We start from the raw sequence: 24,365 nt of genomic DNA, 5'->3' as shown, positions 1-24,365 counted from the left end.
GCAACTTAATCTTTTCCCTATCTTGTTTTATTGTAAACTCCTCATAGGCATCCAATTCACACTAATGTTTGACTCTGAAGCCAAAAGCAAGCTGTTAATTCTACTGTGAACAGAGTCAGAGCTGTATGGAGACTATAGTAACCTGTATCTATCATCCATTGAAAAAAAAAGGGAGAGGTAATTTCTGAATATCCACAGCCTAGTCTTGGTATCAAAACAAAATAACCAAATAATGAACATACAAGCCGGCACCCCTTTAGTCATGTTTCTTTTTTCGTAAATAGAGCGTATGGCACCAAATCAGCAAAATTCAGAGATTGCCAATCCCACTCAAGTCAATGGAACTACCCATGTGTTCAAGTAAGGCATGTGCTTAAGTACCTTGCTGAATTGGGGCCCGTAGGAATTTGAAGTGTATGATGTTTCATCACAATAGTCACCTTGTAATAAGGCAAAAATCTTCTGGGTTTATAACTTTTAAATAACACTTTTCCAACCAGGGCCGGCTCCAGCATTTCTGCCGCCCCAAGCAAAAAAAAAAAAAAAAAAAAAGCCGCGATCACGAGCGGCAGTTCAGCGGCAGGTCCTTCGCTCCTAGAGGGAGCGAGGGACCTGCCACCCCCGAATTGCCGCAGGTGCCGCCCCTCTCCCTTGGCCGCCCCAAGCACCTGCTTGTTAAGCTGGTGCCTGGAGCCGGCCCTGTTTCCAAACAATTTCACCATTACCCTTCAGTGAAGGAGATGAGGAAATATGTATTCTGTTTTCCTGGACAATTGGACACTTGGGTCTGATTTCCAGAAACACTGAACACCCACAGTTTGAAAAGCAAGCTCTCAAAGTTCAGACGTTTCCTGACATGCACTGGTAGATCCTATATATTCACTACATGCTTTTATAATCTTGGCCAGACTCTGTTCTGTCAGTCCCAGAAGATCAAGAAATAAGTAACAATAGCCCCCAAGGCCAGTCACAGCTGTTGATATAAAAATAACTATTAGCTGATCATGACTTCAAATTAACCTTCAGGTTTGTAGGCTAAAAAAAGACTGGTTAGCAGCATCTAGGACAGACAGGGGCAATATAAGAACTAAAAATAAACCAAATTATTGAGCTGTATATTTTCAGCACTCTGATTCAGCTGACACATTGCATTGTTTACAACACTATACAATAACTCTCACACACAAACTACATTTCAAGGCTGTTAGTTTTGGAACACACACTGACAAAAGCTAGGAAATTCTAAATTAAGGGGGAACATACCTTATGATATGTCTTCCAATTACACATGTCACACTAATAATGCTTGTGGTGTGGCATTTATCTGGTTACTGTATTGAACATGTTGTTTATTTATTTCCCCTTAAACTGTGAATTTTCTTAGTTTCACCAGTTGCTATCCTGATCTTAATGTTCAATTAGTATCGCTCATACAGAAAGTTTTGTTTTTATTGCATAGTAATTTTTAGTAAGTAATAATGCAATATAATTTCATCTTTTAAACTGTGTAGTTACATAACTGAGTTTCATAATTACTATACATTGTCCTAATTGTATAAATAGTATAAGTGCATGTAATATGATCATTTAAAAATGTAATTTGTATGATGAGCATGTGGAAAAACATCTGCGTATGGGAGAGGGAACCCCGCAGTGATGATAAAACCAGTGAAAATCAATTGGCTTGATTTTCCACCACTGTGTACCTTGTGTAATCATTCACACCTGTGCAAAACTGCAACCAAATCTCAATGATGCAGTCACTTTGCACAGGGATAAATGACTGCCCCGGTGGCTACTACTGTAGGTTGTGATACTTCGGCCTCATTTTGGTTGTTAGGTTAGTGTGCAGGTGCTGGGTAGTGATGGTGGCCTGTGGTGTACAGAAGGTCAGACTGGATGATCTAGTGCTCCCTTCTGGCCTTAAACTTTATGACTACATGAGGTGCAATGTAGTGAAGAATCGAGCACATTGTTTTTAATGGATTTAAGAAAAATGAGGATTTTTCGGCACAGAATAAGGTAAAAAAATAATGGTCCTTCCTTCTGGTGTAAATACAACACTTGGTTCAACCCTCATAAACCTGGTAATCACAGACCCACAGAAATGATGTTTCAAAGCCTCCTCTAAATAGCCGTGTTTCCTGTAAGGTACCTTCCTTCTAGTCCATCCTCTTTGTGATGGATGAATCCCAAAAGGGATCAGTAGTGCTGCAATATTGTATGATGAGATCACAACATACGGTGGAAATGCAGCAATCAGAGAGCCCAGCTGCTTTAAAGCATAGGAACTGAATCTACATGTTCATCCTTAATTTGCCAATGCCTTTCCCCCGGATCCAGCCTTTCCAATCAGGAGATTTCCCAGCCCCCTGCTGCGTTAGTAGAGAGTAACTAGTGCCTTAAATGTATTTGTCACCAATCAATCTGTATCCTAAGGGAATGAACAGCCTCCTCACTGTAACTGTCCTGAGCTGCATACTCTTTGATCTACTTGAGTGCATAATCTATTCTATGTTGTAGATCTTGAATGCAATTTGTGCTGGTGATAATACTGTATCACCTCCCACAGAGAATCACCCATTTCTCAGTTTTAATATAGGAAGAAACACAGAATAGGTGTCTTTCTACTCACTTCAGTGGGATCTGGATCAAGCCCATGAACTGCATTGTAGTTTACGTTGAAGAAATTAGATGATTTACTGCTCCAGTGAAAATGTTGGGGATATGAGAACTGAGCTTCTCACTTCAAAACAAAACACAGGGCTCCAGATCCACAAAAGATACTTAAGCACTTTAGGCATCTAAGTCCAACATTTAGGTGCCACTAAGATCCTCAAAACCCCTAACTTAACCTTCTAGGCACCTGAAATCCCTTGGTACCTAAATTTTAACTGTAAAAGTCCCCTAGGCTCCTAAATTTCTGCTGTTAGTGACATGCACAACGCCTCACTCTAGGCATCTCGTAGCCTACCTAAGCTGCAGAGGGATTCTCCAACCAGGCAGAGATAGGTGTTCCCACACATATCACACCTGAAAGGCCCAATCTGGGTTCTGAACATGCCTAAAACAACCCATATGAAATCCCACCAGAGAAGGAGACACCGCCCTTGTAACTTTTAGTCCAGTGGTTAGAGCATTCATCCAGGATGTGGGAGATCCAGGGTCAGTTCCCTCCTCTGTCTGATGGGGAAAAAGGATTTTAACACACATCTCCCACCTTTCAGGAGAGTACGCTAACCACTAAGACCTGGTCTACACTACACTATGCCTTATGTCCACCTAACTATGTCAGTGTACACACTACAGCCTTGCTCCCACCAATGTAAGTGCCTTACTACACCGACATAATAACTCCACCTCCACAAGCGGCTTATATCAGTACAATCAGGGTGAGGCAGTGTCCATGTAGACACTGCATTACTTACATCAGCTGTCAGCCTGGAGCCGTGAAATTGACAAGAAAGTCCTCCCACCTGGGCTGCTGCCCCTTGCCTGGGCTCCCCGCTGGGATCCTGGCTGCACCGAGTTTCCCGGCTCCCTGCTCCCCACTGGGAGAGATTCCATGTGGCTGCCCTGCTGCCGGTGGAGAGCAGGGAGGTGACAGCCCATGCAGCTGCCCTGCTCCTTGTGGGAAATGGGGAGGTGAGATTCCAGGCGGCTGCCCCACTCCCAGTGGCAAGCCTGGAGCTGAGAATGGAGGCACCAGGCTCCCAGTGAGGAGCAGGGAACATTGGGGGGAAGCCAGCAGGGAGCTGGGTGCCTGTGGAGCACCCAGGCTCCCAGCAGGGAGAAGTGAGAAGAGCTGAGAGCAGGGCTCTCAGCTTCCCAACACCACTGACCGAAGGCGGACATGAACCACCACTATAATTACTGTGATAGCTGTAAGTTGATCCCATATAGGTCACCTTAAGTTTTTAGTGTACACATGCCCTAAAATATGGGATATTCAGGAGGGTCTCTTAGTCTCTCCTCTTGAAGCAGTTTCATTGAAGATAAATATTTAAATAGTCATTGGGACAGAGAAAAAGTGAGTGTGAAAATGACTCTGGGCATGTCTACACAGCAATGTAAGCTCAGGTTTGAGTCTGGGTTCAAGTCTAATCTCCCTTGTATCCACACACCAGTTGTGTTAACCTAGGACCTGCAGGGTCCTTCCAAGCGCAAGTTAAGGTGGGACTTAGGATCTGAGCCCTATTGCTTTCCTGTGTGCATGCGTCCCCAGCTTGACTCAGGTCCCAGAAGTCTTCCCAATGTATCCCGGAGTTCCTTGGGGCAACTTCCTTTAGATCTCTCAATGCTGACAATCTATGGTGCAGTCTATTGCAAATGGAAGCCACACCTCTGTTTGCAAAGGACAGCAGCTCAGATCTGCAGTAACCCATTGTCTGCTGATCACCAGTCTGAAAGCACACTATCAGAGAGCCTGCAAGGTTTTCAATGGAAACTGATCAAAAGAAGCTTTTTGCAAAGATTGCTGCTTCCTGGTCACAAGAGCACAGTCAGATTTTGGTGCACGCTGCCTGGGTGCCCCTGCAAATGCAGAGTGGGGACTAAGCAGCTGCCCTGTAGGGAGAGGGAGCAGCAGAGCTCTCAGGTCAGCATGGCTGGTGGAAGGTTGACCCCCAACATCCAGGGCAGTTGCCTGGTTCCCTCTCTGTTCTCTGGACCACTTCCTCTCCCCTGACCATCCCTGCAGCTGCATGTGCAGAGGTGCCCGGGCAGCGTGCACTGTGATGGCAGTGAGGGGGAGCCAGCCCCAAAACTTCCCCACAGCCTCCCAGGGATCCCTTATCCCTGCCTCCTGGGGTGCAGTGGGGGCAGGGATAAGGGATCCCCAGGGGGTGCTGGAGCACACTACAGCCCAAGCCCTGGGAATGCCATTCTTTGTACCACAGTGGGCAGCAGCCAGGCTGGGGTGGTGTGTGTGTGTGTGTGTGTTTTTCCTCTGAAACCTACGTTTTATGTCAAATTTCAAAACAAATCAGAAAAAAAATAAATAAAACCCCAACCAAACAAAAACACCTGCATTGAACATCCCAGTTTAAAAATTAAGAATTGCAACATTTCATTTTAATAGTTTGATGGCCCTGGAGACTGATGTCCTAATTATCCTCAGAACAGGTGCACATGGCATTTTCCTGCCACAGTGACTCAGTTTAGAGCTTGGGAGCCCAATTCTCAGATTAGCTGGTAGTTCGTTATAAAGCCTATCCCCCACTTATGACATACTCCTTTAATCAGCATCTGCTATTGAATAGGCAAAGAAGTGTCTTTTGTAGATCCCATTCTTAAGCACCTATCTCTCCTCTCCTCATTCATTGTATAGGGAGCCTGGGCACCTAACTCAGGTTTAGTGGATTTCAGTGATTTTATATAGCTAGATCCCTTTATGGATCCAGGCCAGTATCACTAGTACCGTGCAAACACTACAACTTTGCAGTGCTGTAATGGGGGCATATGGAGAACCACCTTCTCCATATAAAGGGATACTGACTTGTTTAGCTGATCTATCAGGTTAGCACCACTTATTGCAAGGAATGAGAGTTTTCACTGTTTAGTACTAGCAAATACATGAACTGGAAGGTCAGTGGGCAAAAGTTTAATTGTTTACTGAAAGGGTTGAGTTCCTACTTACTGCTGGTGAGAAAAAACTGAGAGTATGCCAAATGGACAAGATAAAAGTTCCAGAGATCTGCAGATGGAACAGGTGATGGCATTTGGAACTAATGGTAACTGAGAGCCAATTATCAGCAACTGGTCTGAAGCACATAAAAGGAGAAGCTGGGCTAGCCCCTGAGAAAATTTTCTTTTGGTTTAGCTAGTGGGTAGGAATAAATGTGGTAGGCTGATCCTGGAAACCTACGAGACTATTTTCTGTTTGTTTATTTTTTTATTGAGTCTAAGGTCTGAAGCCGTAGGAAAGGGCAAGAACTAGCCAACATTGTTGTCAAAATGTATAGAGTGAAGGCCTTCTGATTTCTTTCCTTTGTATCTCCGCAATCTGAGTAAACCAGAGGAAACAGTACCTATCTCTTGACTATGTATATCTCACTTGTCAGGAAGTGGTTAATCCCAGCCTTTTATGGGTAGCAGAAGTATTAAGGGATTGGGAGAATGGGGCTCCAGACAGCATTTTTTTTTTTTCTTAAGGAAGAAAGGGAAGGTAACTTTAAAAAAATTCTATTCAAGCATGTCAATGAAAAGCATAATGGGGGGGATCCCAGATTATCTGAATCTACCAATTATTTTAAAAGTATAATTAAATCTTAGGGATTCACTCAAACAGTTATGGGTATTTACTGTGATTTGTGGAAGGAGGTAGCTGTCTCGGGGAGCTAATTAATGAACGGGAGCCTGCACCTCAAATCTATGTAAAATTAATTTTCTAAGAAGCTAAGTGATGTACAGTATTTATGCAAATTCAGTTAGCTACAATTTATATAAAATATTTATATGAAGATTTAGTGTAAGACTAGTAATCCTGGGACAACTGATAGAGCTTCCTCTTTCCAAGATCAAAGGGGCCTTGGATTAGCTATTGTCTTACATATCAGTCTGTGCAGCCTAGTCCACCTCTCTTAGACACCTGAATAAATCTTCAGTGTGATACAGGGCTGAATCTGAGATTCACTAAGATACACTGTACCTTCAGGTATAAGACTATTCAATGAATTGCCAATTTGACATAAAATCAAAGTTGGCATTTTTTCAAGGGAGAAGAAAAACTATGGCAAACTCCACTCCTTTCAGTTGATAGAAATTTACACTTTTGTGACTTCTACTAGATGTGTTTGTATTGTAAGAAGTGCAGTGTTGTTCAGAAAAACCTGCTCTGATTACTGATCTCCAGAAATGAAAGAGTCCTTGATGGCAAGGAAATAGAACATTGTTATTCACGTCTGAATTTCCTACCTTTCTGCTCTGAAATTCAAGCACCTGTAGCCTGTGAATATGGTCCATTTTCAAAATAAGTTGAGCATATAGAATCATAGAAATGTAGAACTGGAAGAATCCTTGAGGTCCTCCAGACTAGTGTATCTCAGCCTTTTTTGATATCAGGGAGCTTTCAGAGACTGGCTCCAGTCCATGGATCAGTTGTTAACCACTGAGCTAGACCCATCCCCCCACATATAGGCAGAAAATAGCGAAGAAGCTTTTTGGAATCACATTCTCTTAATATTGAAGTAACCCATTCCTTTATCTGAAATAAAAAAGATTGTACAAGTTCTTCTCTCATATATTCATACAACTTGCTGAAGTTCAGAGGGTATGATTTTCATTGGGGTTGCCAGGGTGTAAGCAAGGGAAGAGTATAACCTGGTGAGCTTAAGTAAACCATCTCTCTCTGGCCTAGTCCGTAAGGCTTTCAATTAGCACCTAGGTTTTGGAACAGAGTAGTAGATGTATTAATCTGTTTTCTGTGGCTAATGTAGAAACCATTAGAGACCAGTTGATTTGGTCTAATAGTCTCTTTTTTGCTAAGAGAGCATGCTGACTACAACTCCCTCCTAGGGCTGTGGATGTAGCCTGAAAGAGAAGCTTTTTATAGGACAATAATTTCCGACATGTATTGTAGGGTCTATTACATCTCTCTGTTACACCTTCTGCAGCACCAGGTAAGCCCAGGAAGCCATGATGATTGATGATTTAGTCCAAAGATTTTTTTTAAAAAAAAAGTAGCCTGTATTATAGCTAGAAACCCAAGCAAACACTAGCAGAAGAAGAGTGTACAAGCAAAGGGCCTATCCTCGCTAAAGAGTTGTATATTTTTAGAGGTTACTAGACTGAGCTATGTTCTAGGGACACTGTACATATCTGTTATGTGCTTTTAATGCTCTGCAGCCATACATATGATCAGCTACAGTACCTAAATGATTCTCCTCTCCTTGGAAAATGTCCCTAAATATAGGGCTGAGTTTTCCCGTGTGTTTGAGCTCCATTGAGCACAGGAGTAGGGGTGGGCCCATCAAGGAGCCACTTATGCTTACTGATTCAATGCCAGCCCAGCTGCAGCATTAGAGTAGCTTATGCCAGCGGAGAATCAGCACAACAGAGTTCTACCACATTCCTGGAGTGTTCCCTTACCCCACAGGTTTCCTCATGCCACAGGAACTGCCAGTCATTAACTTTATGCTAGTGGCAAGTTCCCCCTCTGTAATTCTCCATCGTCTGTTTCCTAATGGAAATCTCCACTGTGAGCTGTGTGAGCAGTACAAAGTGTACAGATCATACTAGAAAATCTAGGCCATATTTTTTTATTTAGCATAAAACTGAAGACCAAATAAACGCATTGTAGGAGGGATTCCTAAATGTCTTTTCACCCTTCATTGGATGCATGAAACTTTTTCAGTGTTGTCAATGTGTATTCTGCATGTGTAGGCCCAAAGCATTACCATAACGATTTAACTATCTTTACCATATAGATTGCATATTTCCTTTTGCATTTCATTTTTATACTCAGTTTTAATCGCATCTGAATCTTTTTCATCCAGCAAACCAGTTTTAAATGGATCTTAATAAATATAGGATTTTCATAAATGGCCAAATACTTTAAAATAGCTAGCCTGGAGATAATACCAACAAGTGCGGGAGTACTTCTTTCCACTGACAGGTCATCAACTAATGATTGTAACTACATTTTGAGTGACTAAAAATGATAATAATTGAAGCCCTTGTTGCAGATGTGGTACTTAATGGCTAGCTGGCTGATTTATAAATGCTTGTTAACAGCTTAGAGGTTTTGTGGTCGATAGAACAATCAATAACGTGCTAATTCTTTCCCAATTTGTAGCCTAAAGTTTTTAAAGCATTTGCTTGAAAGGCTCCTTTAGGTTAATTCATAAAGAATTGAGTGATATGTCTCTCTTAATGCTTTTTCTGTCATTAGCACTTGCTAAAAATAGAACAGTAGTTAACATCACCTTCACTGATAATCCACAAATTACTATGGTAAGATTGAAATTTCATTAAAGTACATTCAACAAATCTGCTTATAGGTGTTGCTCTGTTGATGCATTACACACTAACATGAAAGTAACTGCAGACTGGCTGGCAGGAAAAGACTCCTAAGGCTTAAGATCTAAATGTTCCATTTTAAAAATAATGCCCAGAACAGCTTTGTAACTCTGCTCAAATGGAGAATCAAAATACTTGGATGAGAAGGCCTGCTTGTGTCTGTTTTCCACTGCAGTATATTTTTGGATGAATTCTCTGATCTAGTGATTCCATTTCTGGGGATTTCAATGATCATAGATACCAACACATCTACTATGCAAACACCAGCAATATCCAGCTGGTTCTTTGTCACCCATGGGAAATTTTCTCAGTCAGAGAGCCCAATAATTGTTTAGTACAGCTGCTGTAATTTCAAGGCACTAACCCATCTGCAGTAACGGTATGCATGCAGCAGATGAGTCATGTTGCATACACATGCGTGGTAGGTGTGGGTTTCAAGCTTGGGCTCAGATTTTAAATTTGCTCTCTGCTTCATCATATATTTTTGGGGGGATGATGTAACAGATTATTATTTAGGAATCCAAATACCAGACATTAAATGCCCTTTAATAAAAGCGTTATTTTAAAAAAAAAAAAAGCTTGGAGTGTGGAGGATGAAGAAATAGAAATAGATTCTCTATTGTACCAAAACACTGAAATAAGAACTTAGATTACCCTGAGATAGAGACATACAGATAAAAGCTCACCTGCTGCTCACGTCTACCCCCACACATCCCCTTTTACCAATATACCTCTCGACCCATAAAGCTGTAGTATTGTTCTGAAGTCACAGTATGTTTAAGCATGAGGGTACAGAATAGTGCAGAACAAATAGTTGCCGAGTAGGATTGGCAGGTGTGAAGGTAATAAAATATCCACCTAGTACTTGTGAATCACCACAGAAAGCTCAGACAAATGATTACAAACAATTTGTATTTGAAGCAGTAATACATCTTAGACCAAATGCTACTTTCACTTCCACTGGGTACATCTGGAGTGAAGGCAATGGAGTCAGAATGTATGACAGGTTAAAATCAGCTTCCATGTCTATTCTTTCTGGGTTTGCAAATAGCAATTTAGCATAGATTTTGTTGTAACTTGTATGGTAAAATATGGTGCAATTTCTCTATCAATTGGCCTTTTTTTTTTCTCTGTACCATATCAATTTTTGTTAAAGATCTACCCAGCTCTGTCATTGCACAGTGTTCTGACTACTGCCTATGGTCCTGTCCAATTAACTTTAAATCTTAAATATATGTCATTTAGAAATGTTTAACTCTAACTAGGAGTTGGAGAGCATTAGCTAGCCAATAATCAGATGCTTTTCAGTTAAGATAAACAGGAGTGATTATTATCAGGCAGCCAGTCTTAGTAGTAATAGACTGCAGCCCTATGTCTTACTCACTAAGCAATTAATCATACTGATGGGGTTGTAATAAATCAAAAAGGTGACAATTCATGTTCTGAACTTTCTAACCCAAAACAGGTCTAATACAAGGATTGTAATGTTGCTTAAAAATCCAGCAACACAAACTAAAGCTAACATGGAACATCAATGAAATGGTTTGCATGTTTATTATATGCATAACTGTTAACCCAAGATCAGATAAAATAAGAATCGACCCAACAGTTAGTACATACTTAACTTTTTTTTAGGTTCATAAAAGTCTGATTTATATTTGGTTCTTTGCATTAGCACATAACTCATTACCTCCCAAATTTCAGCTAAGGCCAGAAAATAAATTACTGAAAAATAACCAAAAAGCCTGTTCTTGTGGTATTCCCATAGTAACTGAAAATTTGAGTGCTGGATAGTCACTAAATCTTTATTTCATGAGATACTGTAGCAGTCTGACCTCTAGAATAAAAGAGATTCAAACGTTCATATAAGCATTGTGTCTTTTAGGTTCACCCATCCATAGCGTGCCATTCGTCATCTGGTGAATATGCAGGTATATTCAAAGAAGAACACTGTGCTATTTCTGGTCCTGCACACAAAGAAATATTGAGCTCATTGTTTAATGCTTTAATGAGAAATGTTTATACCTAACCTCCTGTATCTGAAGTCCCAAATGGGAAGCATACAGGCAGATATGCAAAGAGGTCACACTTTATTGTGGCAACAGATTTGTTATTGCAATCATTAAATTAGAAAGCTTAACATTAAAAAGTAATACTCTTTCAATATTAGCTTACGATACCGCAGATGCATTTTCCACACTCCGATAGCAGAACATAAATGTGAGCACTAGATATAAATACGCAACATTCTGCTGTATAGTTCTAATGTAGTGGAACAGATAAAAAGGGGTAAATCAGACAGGTATAGATAAATCCTCAGTCGTGGTATTTTCTGACTGGGAAGCTGTGCTTTAATGGCCAGCCTTTGAAAAACAAATAAATTGGGTTTGTGCTGACATTTAAAGGCAGTGTAATACATTTTCTGGAGCATTAAAATCAAAAAGGAATTCAGCTATTTATCATTTCAGAATTGGGGTAGCCTTATTAATCATCCATGTCAAGAAAGAAGATATCAAGGCAATTGAAATATGGTCATTGAAAGCCCATAATAATCACAAACTAAATCAGAAGTTCCTGACGACATTGGTAATGCTTGTCATCAGGGGGCAAATGTTGGCTTAATTGTCATTTGTTCAGTGGCATGTGTGTAATACAGTTTATTTTCAGATAGTGATTTCAGAATTCAGTCATCTCCTAAGGATGCTCAGGTGGTACTGGCTTCATAGTGATGTTATGAATAGATACAAAAAGGGAAGAAATTGTCCTTGTTGGACATAGTTTGATAGCTGTAATGGAGATAAAACACAGGAGAACTGAGAGAGGTTATCTCATGTGAGGAGAGAGACCTACGGTACTCAGAGATCATGCACCTAATGCAGCGGTTCTCAAACTGTGGGTCGCCAGTTCATTTTAATGGGGTTGCCTGGCAAGGCCAGCATTAAGGGGTGGCAAGCAAGGCAACTGCCCAGGGCCTCACACCACAGGGGCCCTGCAAAGCTAAGTTGCTCAAGCTTTGGCTTCAGCCCTGTGTGGCAGGGCCAGGGTTAGACTCACCGTGGCCCAGGGCAGAAATTCTTAAATGCCTGGGAGTACCCACTACACAAAAGTGTACAGTGCAGGTAATTCCATAATCATTTCAGTGTATATCTGGGGGGGGCTTTGTCAGTCCTCCTCCTTACCCATCCTGGTCCCCAGCCAACCCACTGCTGGGACCTCACCATTCCCGCCTCAAATAAGGTTTGGGTGGGCTATAAAGGAGAGGGGGTTTGGTTCCCTGCAGTACCAGTCATAGAAGCCCTAAACCCTCCCCCCCACCTCTCGCTTCTGCTCCTTTAAAGAATACCTCCTTTAAATCCTTTACCAATCCATTTTATCTGATCACCACATCCCTTTGCTACAGAGTATCTGCACTGGACATCCGCCCCACATTTATATAATGAGTTGCAACATCATTGCCTAACTCCTGTTCCATGTTCTCCCCCAACTAAATCCCCCCAGCTGCTATGAGGAAGGTGGAAAAAAACCCACTTCACCTTGGCCAATCTGGGGGTGAGTGAAAAACTCCTTCTCAGTCTCTTCCCTCCCGCCCCCCGCTGCGAAGAAAGGAGTGACTAGTGCAATGCTGACAAAATCCAGTATTTTACCACTTCCGTGGGTGTGTGCTGCCCCACCTGGTCCAGGCAAAAGAGGGCTTTTCCTGCACCACCATGGACCTATATAGTAGCCCTTCTCTTCTGGTCACCTGGGGGGAGATGGGTCAGTGTTCACATTCTAGGGTGAGCATATTTCCCTAAACTGAAACCGGCAAACCAGGTAAGTAAGTGGTGACACCAGGTGGCCTGAGCCCCACTGCGCCTCACCGATCACCTGAGCCCTAGTTATCCTTTCTTTATGAAAATGGGAAAGAAACCAAATATAGAAAAGAATCCAACTGGTCAGTGTTTTTGACAAGATTTCCTGAATCTTAGTATTTCCCTGGAACAACTTTCACACAGCAGTATAGCATCTATGAACATAACCTGCCTGGCATAAATCAACTACACAGTATCAGTATAAAGCCAACTGGCACACTACACAACATCCTAGTGTGTCTCCTTGACTCTTCACCAGGAGACCCCACCCAGGAGCAGGAACTCCTTGGGAAGCCCAACACTAGAACTGCCAAGTCACAGAAAGGCTCTTCATGAGGAGACAAGCATGAGAATTCCCCAAAAAGTGAAAGATCATGTTTGGGGAGCCCAGTACTGGGACTTCCTCCTCCAGTAATTAAATCATGTTTTAAACAGTAAAAGCTGACAGGACCATTTTTTCATTTTATTTTGGAAACCCCCTCTGTTATGGTACCCTAGGTAGCTGTCCTCTTTGGTACTGCTTAACAATGGCCTTGCTATCACTCCCAGTCCTCCATTGCCTTCAAATATATTCATTTTTTTTTCACTAGCAGAGGAACTACTGTGTTAATCTCAGAGAGACTAAAAACAGAACTATAAAAAGACAGAAAGGCAGCAGAGAAGGGCTTTAACCTCTGGGATAAACTCACTTACATGACTTGAGATGTTATTGGATCCTGACTGCTCACTCATTGGGGAATGTCAACTGCAGATTTGCTGCACTGCTGTAATATATTCCATCTTGACAGTTGCTGTTACCCCAGACTGAACATATAAAGGGGAGATACCTCAGAAAGAGGTAGGTAGACAGTCTATCATTAATCCTACCAAGTCTAAATACTTGAGACAAGATTCTCAGCTGATGTAAATTTCCATAGCTCCATTTGAGTCAATGAAACTACACAGTTTACCCCAGCTGAGGATTTATTTTTCGTCAGCAATAAATGGCATAAGCTGACATGAACAAAATTCAGAACTAGGCTGTGATGAAGCAGAGAAACTGCCAGCAAGCTCAGCAGGGGTAAAAGAGAGACTTTGGGCCCAGCTAGCCCTGCCTTGTTATGCCTGCAGCCAAGGCCAGGCTTGGAGGGAGGAGAAAAGGAGGGAGCCTGGCTCAATTTGTGGCTGATTGGTGAAGGGGTAGGAAGTAGCTGCTTTCCTAACTGAGGGGAAGGATCACTAACTTGCTTGCCACCTGGGAGGAAGCACTGTCTCCCCAGCCATGGGAGACTGTGGAGGAGACCTAGGAGCCTCCAGCCCTGGAGGTAACTGAGTGGGTGAAGCCCAAGAACGTTGTAGAGTTTGGCCTCACCAGCTTGGGGGTGCCCTGCCTGAAGGAGCCTGAACCCATGACCAGATGCCCCTACGAAAGGCAGCACACTGTCCAACTAAATTGTTCAGTTTGGGCATGGCCCCTCTAGTCCAGACACTGGTGAGAAGTAGCCTAGGGCAGTGGGTTTAGACTCCCTTCCAGGAGGGCTGCTCCTGTTCAGGGGCTTACAGTCACAGAGCCCTTAGCTGGGACATTGTGGAAAGGGAGGGTCCAGGTCCCTCTAACACCCCCCACCCTTAAAGACTGAGGTCACCCACTCAAGCAAGGGACTGGAGGCCTTTCCACTCTGGGGAAAATACTTCTACTGTGGATGCTCAAAGTCTAGCAAAAGGTATCTTTCCAAATCAAAACAATACTTTGCAGCTAATAGTGCTGGTTGATTGTCAGCTGAAATTTTGAGTAGATTTTATTACCCTTTCTGTCTGTCATTTCTTCCTTGTTATCCCCAGCAACCTTCAAAGTTTCATAATGACAAGTATAAAATAATTTTTAAAGGCCATCTCATTTCAATTTAAGTTGTGGCTTTCATTAATTAGACTTGTGTCCTCCAATTTTGGGGGCGGTTCTGTGGCCTATATTGTGCAAGAGATCAGACTAGATGATTACAATAGTCCCTTCTCACCTTGGATTCTATGAATAAGTAGCTAGGAAAGTGCCAATTATGGTGTGCTGAGTCTTCATAGAAACCTTTGAAACTCTATAGACACTTTAGACTTGTTCTGAGCAAAAATATCCCTTGATCTCAGTTGGTGCAGGATTGGCACTCATGGTGTAAAGCAGCATTTTCAAAGTATTTTCATATCCAACTAATCAATTTGTATTTCTTTACATCCTGATCCATTGTCTCAGAGTCAAAAAAAATTTGGTCACCAGACATTTATTAAGGATCTTTTGCTATGTAGTGGAGTTCATTGTTAGTATTTTACTGTAAAGAAAATGTGCTTACGGCCACTGAATGCAGTGAATCTTTGTTTGGGCAGCAGGGAAAAGAGGATGGGGCTCCTTTAAAGGTCCTTACTGCATTTGGGTTATAAGGAGGGATGCACATACCTGAGCAGAGCCAAGGGGCAACAGAAAGTGGCTGGTCCAATTGGGGCTCTGACCCATCATGTGCACTTGGGGGAGGAAAAGGTATTTATACCTTAAGCAATCCACAAGGAACTCATTCTTGAGAGGGCTTCAGTAGCTGGAGCTGTCCATCCATTTAGCCAAAGAATAAATACAGACAGGACAAAGCAGTGCCTCCACTTTAGAGGGATGGTATGTAGAAGAAAGAAGATAAATTAGTCTTAATTCTTAGTCACAGTCTACTGATACTATCAATACAGGTGCTGGTAGTGGGTGAACACCTGTCCATTTTGACTGGCTTGAGAAGACAAGATACCCACATGGCCATCAAACAAAAATCAGATAACCAATTTCAGGCAATAATCAATTTTGTTGTTCAGATAGCAGTGTAAAGTTTTATATTACATTATCTATTAATCATACAAATCATCCAGTCACCCTGTGTCTAAGAAATTGTATGTGAAAACACTGGATCTGTTTCTGATCTCATGTCACTTGTACACTACAGTTACTTTACTGTGCCTGATTCTGCTCTCATACTCTTCAGTTCCACTGAAGTCAATAGAAATAAACCAGTGTAAGTGAAAAGAAAATCAGACCCTGACTTCAGTGGAGAGTTACTCCTGATTTACACTAGCGTAGGAGAGAAAAGAATAGAGCTTGATTGCTTCTCCAGCAATACAGCACATTGGTTGGAATTTTCATATAACTGACAGAAAATTGTGAAGAGAGCTTGATTGTTCTCAATGTCTAATCCATTTATTTCATTATCTCAAAACTCTAGCAGGAGGGCTGTGTTATTTATAAAGTGCATAGCAGTTTCTCCTCCCCTCACCTTCCCCCCCACCCACCCACCCACCGCGCACACACACATACACATTGTTCTCGAATACTAGGAAAACAGCTGATTTATTCTTGTCACGTCACATGCTGGGGGTCTGAAAGGGTGAAGACTGCCTCAGATGCTGTACAATGTCTGATTCAGTTTGCTATTGACTAATGTCTCCAGTGCATAAAAATACAACTAGTCCCATTAGTTAAGTGCAATTCCCAGCTAAAAAATAAATAATACATGAACGTCCTCCACCATCACCTCAGCATGGTGTTTAGTGGCTGCTTAAAGGTACCATATAATCTTGTGGATGACTTAATCGTTCCCTGCTTCACTTTTCAAAGGAGAAGAGTGGTTATTAACCCTAGTGTTCTCACAACATTTTCACAGTAGATCTTTATTGAACAGCTAGTGCTGCTTAGGTGGCTAAAGAGAGGATCTGAGTGTTATAAAACACTTGCTGCTGGAAAATTAAACAAAAATAGAAGAGCTAATAAGGATTTTAAAAAGATTATAGTGGGAAAGGGTGTCTCGCTTTGATCTTGTACCAGCTAAAATTTCAAATCTTGAATAGCTAATCAAAAAGAAATGAAAGCACACAATGATTATCACACAAGTATTACTTTTTCCCCTAAGATTTCATTCTAGGTAGCTTTTTTCATTTTTTAATACATATTTTTGTAATATGTACCTATTTAAAAGATTCAGTACTAGGCAAATTGGTTGAAACTATAGTAAAGAACAGAATTATCAGATGGCTTTTGTAAAGGGAAATCATGCCTCACAAATCTACTAGAATTCTTTGAGGGGATCAATAAGAATGTGTACAAGGGTGATCCAGTGGATATAGTGTACTTAGATTTTCAGAAAGCCTTTGACAAGGTCCCTCACCAATGACTCTTAAGTGAAGTAAGCTGTCACGGGATAAGAAGGAAGGTCTTTTCCTGGATCAGTGACTGCTTAAAAGATAGGAAATAAAGGGTAGGAATATATGGTCAGGTCTCACAATGGAGAGAGGCAAAGAGGTTATCTCTCAAGGATCTGCACTGGGACCTGTACTGTTCAACATATGCATAAATGATCTGAAAAAAGGGAAGTGGCAAAATTTGCAGATGATACAAAACTATTCCAGATACTTAAGTCCAAAGCAGATTGTGAAGAGTTACAAAGGGATTTCTGGGTGACTGGGCAACAAAATGGCAGATGAAATTTAGTGTTGATAAATGCAAAGTAATGCACGTTGGAAAACATAATCCCAAATATACATATAAATGATGGGGTCTAAATTAGCTGTTAACACTCAAGAAAGATATCTTGTAGTCAGAGTTCTCTGAAAACATCCATTCAATATGCAGCATCAGTCAAAAAAACAGAATATTGGGAATAGTTAAGAAAGGGATAGATAATAGGACAGAAAATATCATGTTGCCGCTATATAAATCCATGGTACGCCCACATCTTGAATACCATGTGCAGATGTGGTTGTCCCATCTCAAAAAAGATGTATTGAAATTGGAAAAAGTACAGAAAAGGGAACAAAAATTATTAGGGTACAGAACAGCTTCCATATGAGGAGAGAGTAATAAGACTGCGACTTTTTAGCTTGGAAAAGAGATGACTAAGCAGGGATCTGATAGAAGTCTATAAAATCATGACTAGTGTAGAGAAAGTAAATAAAGAAGTGTTATTTACTCCTCATAATACAAGAACTAGGGATCACCAAACGAAATTAAGAGGCAGCAGGATTAAAACAAAAGAAAGTATTTCTTCACACAATGCACAGTCAGCCTGTGGAACTCTTTACCAGAGGATGTTGTGAAGGCCAAGACTATAACGGGGATCAAAAAAGAACTAGATAAGTTCATGGAGGATAGGTCCATCATTGGTTATTAGCCAGGAGGGGCATGGATGCAAAATCATGCTCTGAAGTGTCTCTATCCTCTATTTGCCAGAAGCTGGGAATGGGCAATATGGGATGGATCACTTGATGATTGCCTGTTCTGTTCATTCCCTCTGAAGCACCTGGCATTGGCCACTGTTGGAAGACAGGACACTGGGTCAGATCAGGGGTTCCCAAACTTGGTTCGTGGCTTGTTCAGGGTAAGCCCCTGGCGAGCCGCGAGATGCTTTGTTTACCTTAGCGTCTGCAGGTACGGCCGCTCACAGCTCCAGTGGCTGCGGTTCGCCATTTGCCAATGGGAGCTGCGGGAAGCAGTGGCTTATGTTCTTATGATCTAATTTCAAAAAATGTAATAAATATTACTTGACAGTAAAGTGGGATTAGATGGAAATTTTGACTGCATAAGGACTCTGTAATCAGGGCCTAACCTCCTGGTCTAAATAACACAATACAGTTTAACTGTTTCACTATATTTGCTATATTTTTTTAAAATATGTACAGATTGTTTTACTCTGATTTGTTGTTTCTTTACATGGTATATTTCTTGTTCTAGGTTCTATCCTTAGGAGCAGATGTTCTGCCAGAATATAAACTCCAGACACCTCGCATCAACAAGTTTACTATATTGCACTACAGTCCTTTCAAAGCAGTCTGGGACTGGCTCATCTTGTTGCTGGTGATATATACTGCCATATTCACCCCTTACTCTGCGGCCTTCCTTCTGAACGATAGCGAAGAACAGAAGAGACGAGTGTGTGGATATTCTTGCAGCCCACTGAATGTGGTAGACTTAATTGTGGATATTATGTTTATCATTGACATTCTAATAAACTTCAGAACAACATATGTAAACCAGAATGAAGAAGTGGTAAGTGACCCAGCAAAAATAGCAATTCACTACTTCAAAGGCTGGTTCCTAATTGACATGGTTGCTGCAATACCTTTTGACCTGCTGATTTTTGGATCTGGCTCTGATGAGGTAAGCTAAAATAAAAAAGTAGCCTTTTCTTCCCAAGTATTGACTTTGATAATCTGCTGTATCCACACAGAACATTTCCCTGGCAGTGAGCTCAATTAGGCTGTTCAGTAATCTTCCAAGGAAAGTGGTGAAAGCCCCAGCACTTGGGACTTCAAATTTAACTGTACAAAACACCAGTAAAATGGTAGCGGATGAGCCTTCTCTGGCAGAAAAACAGACTGGATGACCCAAATCAATTTTTTCATTCTCAAATTCTTTGACACAATCTTCTTTACAAATAACAACATAAACATACCATACACACAGTGTTGCAGAATAATCTTGGTGTTCTAAAGACATTTCTCTCTTCCTGTCGTTAACCATGTGTGTGAGTGAAACTGTTCTGTGGATAGGTTGAGGGAATCACTCATCAGGGCTGTCAATCTGGCAAGGTTAAACCAAAACTATTACTAGGTTTGTTTTTTAAATCATTTTGGAAGTTCAAATCCTTGCTAAAATAACCTGGGCCAGATCCTCAACTGGTATAAACTAACGTAGCTCTATTAACTTCACTTGAGCTGGTCTGATTTATACCAGCTGGGGCTTTGGCACAAGAGATTTAGTACTATGGTATTTAGGTTTAATATCTATGCTCAGATGCAAAACTTAAATGTGTTATATACAGTTTAGGTAGAGCAAGTGTAAACTCGACTTGCACCAGTTTTCAAATATATACATTTGAAAACTGTCCCAATATGTGTAACGCGCACACATTTTGTGGATACCTGACCCAGTTCTGCCTCCTTCCAAAGAGTTTTTATTTAATTTAAGAAAGGCTAAAGTTATAATGTACTTTGTGATGAAAGCTGAACTGACAAGTAGAAAATTCTTTTTTGAGGGTAGGTAGAATTAGAGCAGTTTAAAAAAAAAAATAGCAGCAGCAAACCCAGCAAAATATGATGATCTGTGGGTTTCACAAAGGACACAATGAATCCACTTTTCCCCAATACCATTTTGCACATTTTGAAATAAGGGAAACTGAAAGTTTTGTGAATAATGTGTTGTGAAGGGAGACGAAGGTGAACATTAATGCTGAATTGATAATCTTGGCATGAAATTTACTCATTTCACTAGGTACCATCAGTGTCGCAATGTGGAGACTGTTATGTCTACATATACTAAGAGCAAAAACATACATTCCATCTAAAATGACTTTTTATTAAAGGAAAGCAACAAGAAGAAGGAACAAAAATCAATTCTTTGTGAAAGAGCACAATTAGTGTGTTGTCTTTGACAGACTGAACTGAATTCTGAGAACAAGATGGCTATGCTCAGAAGGGCAGTTCTTAGAAACTGAAGCAAACAAGTATTTAAGGGCCTAGAGCAAACAAATGACACGTTTAATAGCCATTTGCACCTCAGAGACTAGTGATAATTTATAGTCTTACAAAAATTCAGAAAGAAGGAAATGTGTAACCTACAGTTTCTCTTACTTCTGCTTTTTCAGTTGTATGTAATGAGAAGGGCTTCCCTCCCTCCTTCCCTTCCATTTTCCCTCCTTTTTTGATGGATAGATACTATGGTGATGTGGACCATATAAATACCTGGGAGGGAGGATGAGAGATCAGGTCCATAGGGTTCCTTCTGTTTCCCACTGAAGTCGATTGAAAGATCCCCATTGCTTTCAATGGGCTCCGACACTTATAGAAGGGAAAATGGGGAGTCTGAAAATATGTGCAGGGAACAAAATTAGTGGAAAGAAAGTCTTGTGAAAGAAATACAATAAAAAGAAAGAGATGGTGCATTAAAGGGATGAGGAAAACATGAACCATCCCCTCACCAACAAAGAGCTTTTCTCTGCAAAAGAAAACCAAAAGGCGCAGAGGCAGATACAGCAATAGCAGTATCTTCTTATCTTTTGCATTTGTCACACTTACCCATGGTCAGTCTCCTGTCTTTCTTCTGAGTCAAGTACTATCTCCTAACTGGCACCTGCAAGGAAAAGAATGCAAAAGGGGCACCACTGATAGCACTGCCATGTGGTGCTGCTATTAGCTTGGACCAATTTGTTCCTACAATGTATGGAGAAGAAGAGAACAAATCTAGGGTGGAAGCTGCAGTGAGCCTATGAAGAGGGGCTACATCACTGCTCCTCCACCTTTCCCCCTCTGGAAATTATCCACCTGACCCCTATATCGTGAGAAAAAAAGTCCATAGAGTCAGGGAATGGAGAGAAGCCAGGAAGGAACCACTCTTAAGTGGCCTGATCCAAAGCCCACCATGGTTAATGAAGACTCCCAATGCTCTTTAGATGTGTCCCTAAGTGTCATGGTTCTCCCCTCCAACAGACGTATGGCAGGAAAAGGTGTGGAGTGGTAGATTCTATAGTGATGGGCACTTTAGAAATACTCTAGGTAGGTAGGTAAAATTGCAGAACAGCAGCAAAGAATATTCTGGCAGCTGAATTCCCAAATAGCACAAAGTTCAGCAAAAAAATGGCTTGTTGCTTATAGTGGATATAAAGAAATCAATTTATTCATTTTATCCCTCTCTCATAATTGAATATTTCTGCTAACTGTAGAATCTAGTTAGCTTTGTCTGAGGAACAACCGGTCTATGGACTTTATGACCAGTTCAGCATATCTTTTCAATAAACTCCTCTCTCTCTCTCTCATTTATAGCATTAGATATAGAGTTACTTTCTAAAGCTGCTGGGTGAAAGTCTAAACTTCACTTTTATTGTAGTTTGGTTTCCTATGTTCCTGAGTATAATATTTCTAGTATGATCCCTTTTTAATAGCCCAGTGAGAGAGAGTGAATGTAAAACCGTTACAATGAAGTGCCTGTCATTTCATAGACACTTTCTGTCATGGGGGTGCCTTTCCCTGAAAAAGCTTTTTTCATTACCTAGGGGTTCTTCAGATAAGAGCCCCTGCTAACAATTGTGCCTGGACATCCTTTTTATTAGCCAACATCAGTTCTAAAGAGAGCATCATGTGTGCTCACCCAGCTTTAGCAAACCTAGCTATCCAACTGTGCCTAGAAAGGGCAGGATATAATCAAAATGCCACATGCAGCATTATTTGAATACCTCTATTTGTGCCTTAGTTTGTCAATACAGGAAACTAATATAAAGAAATCAATTTATTCATTTTATCCCTCTCTCATAATTGAATATTTCTGCTAACTGTAGAATCTAATGTAAAATAAACCTTTTCAGTTTAAATAGATTTTTAACACAATACTATTATAGCTGTTTGTCCGCTGTTCTCTTCTCTGTGTGTTTTGACTGTTGAGTGACATCCGTGAAACTTTGGGAGGTTAGGGGATGACATACATTATCTTTTTGCCTTCTGTTACTCTGATAGTTTATTTTGAATCTTGTTGCTAGAATCTGGCCTAGATTTTCAGAAAAATGTACATGCAGTTGCATAGCTAAGTGTGTGCGCACACACAAATAAATCATTTGCATGCACATTTACAATGATTGGTCATGATACCTTGATCAAAAATTAAATATACTTTTTTTTTTTTTTAAGCACCTTATTTACCTACCATCTTCCCACTTCAGGTCCCAGATGCAGTGAGCGATGAGGACGGAGGGATCTGATGATAATCAGAGTTTTTTCTTTATCATATAGGCCCCAGTTCAGCAAAAGACGTAAGCACGTGCTTTAATGGCTTCAACAGGAGTGCTCACGTGCTTAAAGTTATGGACATAAGTGTTTTGCTGAATCGGGGGTAGAGAGGGAAAACATCATCCTGAAAGTTACAGAAGGAAGTAAGATCCTGTGCTATTGCTATTTGTACAAATAATAGTAATACTGACCAGTGTTACTGTATAAGGCATGTTCAAACCCTGTATCAACAGGAAAAAAAGTAATCTTAGGAAATGGGGGGGGGGCACGAGAACCCAGGAAATGGGCAGCAAGTTTAAAACAAATAAATGGAAGTTCTTCACACAGCGCACAGTCAACCTGTGGCACTCCTTGCCTGAGGAGGTTGTGAAGGCTAGGATTATAACAGGGTTTAAAAGAGAACTAGATAAATTCATGGAGGTTAAGTCCATTAATGGCTATTAGCCAGGATGGGTAAGGAATGGTGTCCCTAGCCTCTGTCTGTCAGAGGGTGGAGATGGATGGCAGGAGAGATCACTTGATCATTACCTGTTAGATTCACTCCGTCTGGGACACCTGGCATTGGTCACTGTCGGTAGACAGGATACTGGGCTGGATGGACCTTTGGTCTGACCCAGTATGGCCATTCTTATGTACAATTGAATGGGCCATTTTAAATTGGTAACAATGTCAGAAAAAGGGATGACTTTGTGGTTAACATGAAGGCATATGAATCAAATACTTCTATTCTGAGCTCTGAATTAAGTAAATCTCACAATGCACATGCTAGGTAATATGTCCATTTTACAGCTTGGGAAATGTTATGATGAAATAATATGCCCAATAGCAGCCCTAGGGATAGGACCGAAGAGTCCTGACCCCCAGTCTACTGTTCAAATTGGTAGACTCCCGTGTCTCCCTTAAACTGTATATTAAAACCAAGCTCCAAACATCACAGAAACTGATATCATACATAGTTTTCACTTCCCACTTTAGCACTTGATTTGCAAATCAAATTTTCAAACTTTCATATCATGGACAATGTCTTTTCATATGAATCATCTCCCCTTGCATTTGCAATCCTAAGGACCACCTCAGTGTCCATTCATGATCACATAATATTATGGTGGGAACTACAGAAATCATTTACACGAATAAGCAATCTCAGGAAAGTCTTTAGTGTATTTTTAGCTGCCTTTAAGTCTATCAACTTGAAACTAGGAGGAGCTCCAGTACTGATTGCCCAGTCAGCTGTCTGTGGACCTACAGCAATGGTCCATGGACCACAGTTTGAGAATAAATGTCCTATTGTAAATTACTAATATTCATTATTAAGATGTTGGTGTGAAGGACAATGATGACACATACAGCAGAAAGGTTTTCAACTTCAACAAAGTCCTCAGAAGAGGCTATTTAGCAAACTGAGAAATCACAGGGTGAGAGGCAAAACTCTATCATGGATTAGAAAATGATTTAAACAGAGAAAGAGGTTAATAGGGGTTTTCCTCAAGGATCTTCAGTAGGCTTGCTCTTATTTTATATATTTATTCATGATCTGGAAAAGAGATGAACAAAGAGGTGCCAAAATTTGCAGGTGACACAAAATGAATTAGGCTAGTCTATTCTAAAAAAAAAAATTGAGGAACTTCAGAAAGACCTTATAACACTAGGAAGCTGGGAAACATGGTGACAGAGGAAATACAATGTAGATAAATACACTGTTAAGGATCGGTTTGAGCTACGCATACA

General features: G+C 40.9%; 1 protein-coding gene across 1 annotated transcript in view; it reads left to right on the top strand.

Moving 5' to 3' along the window:
- KCNH7 (potassium voltage-gated channel subfamily H member 7) overlaps positions 1 to 24,365 on the top strand; it is a 318,264-nt gene that overhangs the window by 233,288 nt on the left and 60,611 nt on the right. Inside the window, exon 7 of the mRNA XM_024199964.1 lies at positions 18,595 to 19,020. Coding sequence (XP_024055732.1) covers positions 18,595 to 19,020 — 426 coding nt within the window. The remainder of the gene's footprint in view (positions 1 to 18,594; positions 19,021 to 24,365) is intronic.

The sequence above is a fragment of the Terrapene carolina genome, unplaced genomic scaffold (assembly GCF_002925995.2).
Source record: "Terrapene carolina triunguis isolate 2854851 unplaced genomic scaffold, T_m_triunguis-2.0 Scaffold62, whole genome shotgun sequence".
Lineage (NCBI taxonomy): Eukaryota > Metazoa > Chordata > Testudines > Emydidae > Terrapene > Terrapene triunguis.
The sequence above is the reverse complement of the archived record's forward strand: the minus strand, read 5'-3'. Positions and strand labels throughout refer to the sequence as shown.